At 38.7% G+C, this 6,000-nt stretch overlaps 1 protein-coding gene across 1 annotated transcript in view; it reads left to right on the top strand.

Moving 5' to 3' along the window:
- The first annotated feature begins 202 nt into the window (after positions 1-202).
- Positions 203-6,000, top strand: part of ADGRL4 (adhesion G protein-coupled receptor L4) — a 108,486-nt gene continuing 102,688 nt past the window's right edge. The window contains exons 1-2 of the mRNA XM_032870189.1: positions 203-344; positions 1,723-1,872. Of these exons, the coding sequence (XP_032726080.1) occupies positions 323-344; positions 1,723-1,872 (172 nt within the window). The 5' untranslated portion in view covers positions 203-322. The remainder of the gene's footprint in view (positions 345-1,722; positions 1,873-6,000) is intronic.

The raw sequence follows: 6,000 nt of genomic DNA, 5'->3' as shown, positions 1-6,000 counted from the left end.
TTGAGGGCAGCGCTGCTGCCCAGGGGCAAAGTGAGCCCTCAGAGGGTCAGCCAGAGAGCTGGGGTGGTCCAGAGGCAGGGGGTGAGGTCAAGGCGGCTTGGAGGAACCGGCCAGGGGTTGGAGGTGGGGAGGCGGACGTGACCGGCACACTCAGGGCCTGACCCGCACGCTGACACAAAAGAGGCCGGAAAGTGTCCGGAGGAAGCGGCGCGTCACGGGGGCCGGGGCCGGGACCCTGGCGCGGCCGCCCAGCTGCGTCCCCGGTACTCGGGCCGCACTGCCAGCCGCACTCCCGCCACCGCCAGCTCCGCGGCCGCCGCCAATGAGACTCCTCCCGCTCCTAGGTGAGTGCTCGCCCCGGGCCGGGGTGCGGACGGTAGCTGGCCTGCAGGGAGTGGGGCTGCTCCGAGGTGCAACTGGCGCGCCCTGTGCCGGGCCGGGTTTCTGAGAATTGACGCGGGACTTCTCAGGATGTTTTTCTCCTTGGCCTTTCAACTCTGGAATCCGATATTCAGGGGCCAGGGACTAAGTCACCTTTTTATTCCTGGATACAAAACCCCCAAAGTCCCCACAGGCTCAGACTGTGACCTTTTTTTTCTGATCTCCCCCCAAGAAATTCGGGAAAGCCAAACCAATAACACCTGGGGGAGGTTTCCTGGCATTTTGAGGGGACTGCCAGCCCAGACTTTGGGTTTGTTTAAAATACCATTTGGAGGTTGCTGTGCAGAAAGATAAATCACATCTCTGAAGCTGAATTAATTCTGGTTGGGACGATTTACACGGGACTATGCGAGGCCGGGATTTAGAATGGAAAGTTTAACAATCTCTGGTTACCCGATAAGGACAGTGTATCTCAGATGAGTGTTTTTGCGAACACTTAACTTGCATGATTCCTGGCTGTCCATCCTCAGGCAGGCGTGTCTTGAGAAGACAGGGGCCAACAATATAAAAAAAAAAAAAAAGGATGGGCGCAGGCTTTTCCTTATCTTTTCCTAACAGCCCACAGAATACCATATTCAACTTTGTTTTCAGTAACTCTGAAATAAAGTCTTGTTCTCTTTCGTGCCTCATTTTGTTGGGTGCGTTTGTATGGTGTTGGTTTCCGAAAGATCCATCTTTGACCAATATCCTGAGTTTATCTTAAATTCCCCTAATGGAAAAAAAAAATAGTATAAACTTCATGATGGGCAAGGGAGAATTTAAAAAAAACATTGGGATACAGAAAAAAACAATAAGTACATTTGTCCTACTGGATGTTATGATCTGTTGCTCTTCATCTTAAAATTACACAGATTTGAATTTGAAAAGACCCAAACAATCAATTCATCTTGATTTCTTTACAGAATCATTCCCAGAGGAGGGAAATTGCTTTACAATCATGCAGTTTCCTTTAAAAAGATCTCACCTCGGGAGTGAAGAGACCAGTGATCTAGGAACATGTTTTCTTTATAGAGCTGCGCTGTTTACTACATTATAGCTTTGTTGAGATTTACTTGATAAACAGAGATTGAAGAAAGTGCTAATCTTTTTGCCTACTTGCTCTTGTGCTGTTGTTTAAGTAAATACTCCTTTGGGAAATTCTTATAATCCATTTATCTAGATGGAAAGAAAGAAGGGTTTTTGTGTTTATTGTAGTCTAACTCAACAATGTGAGGGGAGAGCTTTCTTTTTCTTTTTTTTTTCTTTCTTTTTTTTAAAAACATATTTCTCTGTTTTCCTTAGTGGGTTTTTCCACTTTGCTGAATTCTTCCTACGCTCAAAATTGCACCAAGACACCTTGCCTTCCAAATGCAAAATGTGAAATACGTAATGGAGTTGAAGCCTGTTACTGTAACATGGGATTTTCAGGAAACGGTGTCACAATTTGTGAAGGTAACAATCTTTATTGTTTTCCTCTTTTGGATTTTTTTTGAAAGATTAAATTCCGATGTGATTGGTTCTTCCTTGTCCAGAAACTAAGTGTTTTACATTCAACTGTTTGATTTCATGCTATTGATTAAAAAAAAAAAACACTTAATTAACTCAATAATAAGTTTGAACTTCCCATTTGAAAATTTATACTTGATTATTGATTTTTGAGGAGTCTATGTATATCTTATTTTTGTGTAACCCTTAAAGATTATCCTTGAAGTTAAGCTGGAAAACTAAGTTGCAGAGTGCAGAGTCAATGCTTTCGTGGGCAGGAGAACAGAAAGTTCATGAAGTCCTGACAATACTGTTAAGTGTTGCCTTCAGGTACCTTCCTTAGTACCTGACTTCCTAAATTTGAGGACAATATTAAGAGATTCAAGGGTTTTGCCTGTATACCCTGCATGATACCCCAAAGAGAGAGAGATAGAAAGGGAATTTTGAAAATATATTCTTTCCTGAAAAAGTAGATCTCATTTATAGAACTTGAGGCTACAATCCAGAGCAAGAACAGTGGAAAAGGTCCTGGCAGGGTTCAGTTCGGCCCATTGATTTAATAAACAGAACCCTATCTGATAATCACATTTCTGTGATTTCTTATCTGTGGTTTCTGCCAACACTCTTCCTCTTCCCTCAAGCTTCACTCTGTCCTTATTCTCTCTTTCATTTTTAGTAGAATTTAGTTTTAACTGAGTCAATGGAAAAACATTCTGTATAGCAGAGAGAGAAAGAGAGGAGGAAAAACAGAAAGAAAGAAAGAAAACAGTTCCAAGTCATATAAATTAGTTTGAAATATAATTAAATGGCAAGTTCAAATTAGAACTGTGTGGTTTTATACTCCTAAATGTATTTAAGATAACACGGACTTTTTCTAATTAGGACAGAATATTGTACATTGTTAATATTGCATGTGTTTGCTTATAGTATAAACAAGTTGTATCTCGTGATTCAATTTGATAGGCTCTTAAAAAAGATTAAATATGCAGTAGATAGTAAGACCAGACCTCATCATAATTAGTTTAATGTTTAAAAAATGTAGAGCACAGCTACAGTTGCTTAATGGTGCATTAGATCAGGCGTTTCTGCTTGTACACACAGCCGGGATTTGTAATATACTATACTACAAGCGCTACAAAATTCTTTCTATAAATAATCTTAGATTTTTATTGTGTATTTAATTGAATGGCATTATGGGAAGTTGATAGTCGAGTGACCTTCAAAATATTGTATCAAACATATTAGTGTGCTTTTCTGCTAATCATTACAAATTGTATCATAACACTTCGAAATGGTGTTGCCTTTTAGTTATTTAGATTCTTTTCAACTGTCATGATTACCATCATTAACATTCATAATTTTTCACAATTTGGACCTTCAGTAGCTAACCAGATTATAATCATCTTTCTAATGATTTTTTTAAACGCATCTTCCATTATCCAGTACACTTGGTTTTTTTCCCTGTTGCCTAAGTCAATAGTTAGCTGAAGGGCAGAAAATATTTTCTGTTGGAAAAAAAAAATACTTCAAGATCTTTTGGGCTGTGATTTCTTCTCACACAGAACACAATTTGTAATGGCCTTTTTTTTTTCAAGTTCTTTTTAACCTAAACCCCTTGCTTTAAAAATGTTATAAATTCACTTGTTTCAGTATTCACTATATGAGGTATATAATGTCCCCTTAAAATTGTTCAAACAATGGTTTCCACCTTTTTCCATCTTTTATTAATTCACTGATAGACTTTTAGCATTTTTCTCTGTAAGTATATTTAATATGCTTTTTAGAATTAAAACAACGTGTTCTCAGCTGCTGACGACTCTGGGTTATATATTGGGTTTGAAGAGTCTTGGCTTTCTTCAACTCTAAAGAGATTTCCCACTTTTCCTACCTTTCTCTAAAATTGGTACTAGATCAATAATAACCGAACAGAGTTCTGTTACAGATGGTGCTTACTTCTTGAGGAATAAAAGTTGGGCTTTTTTTTTTTATCTCATTACTGTCATCTTCCCCATTTCCATCAAATTTGGTTCCCCCAAAAAACCTGCCAAATAAACACTATGATCATAACCAGACCTCACTAAATGTACTCTGTTCCAAGAACTAGTTTTGAACAAGTCATTTAGAATTTTGATAACCTGATCCCATAGAAACAAGTTTTAATAGTAGTGATTTTATTTTGCTTAATTATCTATTTATTAAACAAATATTTATTATTTTCATCATTATCATCATCACCATCACATCGGGATAGCTAATATCTACTGTGCCCTGAGTCTGAGATATTAATTAGCACAACTCCTTCATCTATTATTATTCTCACTTTATTTATAAAGAAATAGGGTCTTAGAAAGGCCAAGTGAATCACAAATGATGCAACAAATAAGTGGTAGAGCTAAGATTTGAGCCAAAGTCTGTTTCCAGGGACTACACTCTTACTCGTTGTGCTTGAGCGTAAAGTCTCTGCCTAGCAGATACTGCTATGCCCTTGGATTAAGGTAATAAACAAGAAATCAGCCTTGCTTTCAGGATATCTAGGCACAGTTACAGAACTTTACTAACAGCTTGATGCAGTGTCATAAAATGTATAAATACAGGTAAATTTGAGATGTGTAACCAACTGCAGGGAACCTTTCCAACTGGAGGTGATATTTAGGCTGAGAGTTGAAGAATAAATAGGATTGGTTAAGACTGACAAAGTGACAAAGTCAGGCAAAATGAATCACCTGTAACAAAGGCCTAGAAGTTGAACATGGGTGGCGTGTTTGAAGGAGCCTCAAGTATTTCATGCTGGATATGTATCAGAGGGTATATCAGCTGAGGGGTCTGTGGAAATTGAGTTAGGATGTCAGGATGTGAATGGTATTCTCTTAACAAAGAAGAGCTGTTGGCAAGTATTATGTAGCTGAGTTACATGACAAACTGTGTGTCTTAGAAAGACGACACCATTAGGTAGAATAGGAATAAATGAACAAGGGTCAACCTAACCTATAAAAAACAATGTACTTTGTATAACTCATTATAGTTTATGTCTTTTCTACCCAAGATAGCTTAATTAATAAGCTTTTGAAATAAAAAGTATGGATGCTGTCTTTTTAATTTTTGTTAAGATTTTATTTATTTATTTATTTATTTATTTAGCAGACAGAGATCACAAGCAGGCAGAGAGGCAGGCAGAGAGGGAGGGGGAAGCAGGCTCCCTGCGGAGCAGAGAGACCGTCACAGGGCTGATCCCAGGACCCTGAGATCATGACCTAAGCCAAAGGCAGAGGCTTTAACCCACTGAGCCACCCAGGCTCTCCTGGATGCTGTCTTTTATTTACAAACACCATTTTGACTGGTTATAACTAATTCTGTTGAACTCCACGTTATAGCTTGTTGCATGTGAGAGAAGCAGGACAATGAAAGCTTAAATGAGTTCCCCAGTGTCCCAAGGCTAAGGCAACAAAGCTAGGACTCAAACCCTAGGGTTCTCAACCTTCTCTAGAATACCAAAAATGTCACTATATTACTAACCACCTGACGTAATTAGTGTACTACAGGTTTTAAACCAAATTGGTAAAACAATATCATTTTAACAGGAATGTATTCATTATTTTCAACAACTTTACTGAGGTATTGACAGCAGTTTATTTATACACTCCCCTTTATGCTGACAATGTGGGTATTTTAAGACAAGACAGAGAAGTGTTGGTGTAGAAACTTGGGGGTACAGTTAAAGGCTTCTAAAACTGTTGATGAGATTTTCCTAAAATTTGGGTCATTTTAGTCTTTTAAACATATATTAATGTGGCTATCCCTTATGCTTCTAATAAGGTTGGTTACTTTCTGGGGCACAGTTATAAATCTAGAGAGCAAGACATCCCATCGCCCCTGGGTAATTAGGAAAGTTTTAAAAAGGGGAGGGAGGTTGGAAGAGTTGAAAGAATCCTTCTGTACGTATGAAACATAATATTGCTTGAGTTAAAATAACCTGAACTAGGAGAGGGGAGAAGCAAGATAAGGGGAAGGATCCAGGACATTGTGGGTGTGGAAGAGATAGACTATCATACAAGCTCATTAAGTGGTACTGTGTTTTGGGAAGTTTCATGAAGTCAG

The sequence above is a fragment of the Lontra canadensis genome, unplaced genomic scaffold, assembly GCF_010015895.1.
Source record: "Lontra canadensis isolate GAN:19392208 unplaced genomic scaffold, GSC_riverotter_1.0 scaffold40, whole genome shotgun sequence".
Lineage (NCBI taxonomy): Eukaryota > Metazoa > Chordata > Mammalia > Carnivora > Mustelidae > Lontra > Lontra canadensis.
The sequence above is the reverse complement of the archived record's forward strand: the minus strand, read 5'-3'. Positions and strand labels throughout refer to the sequence as shown.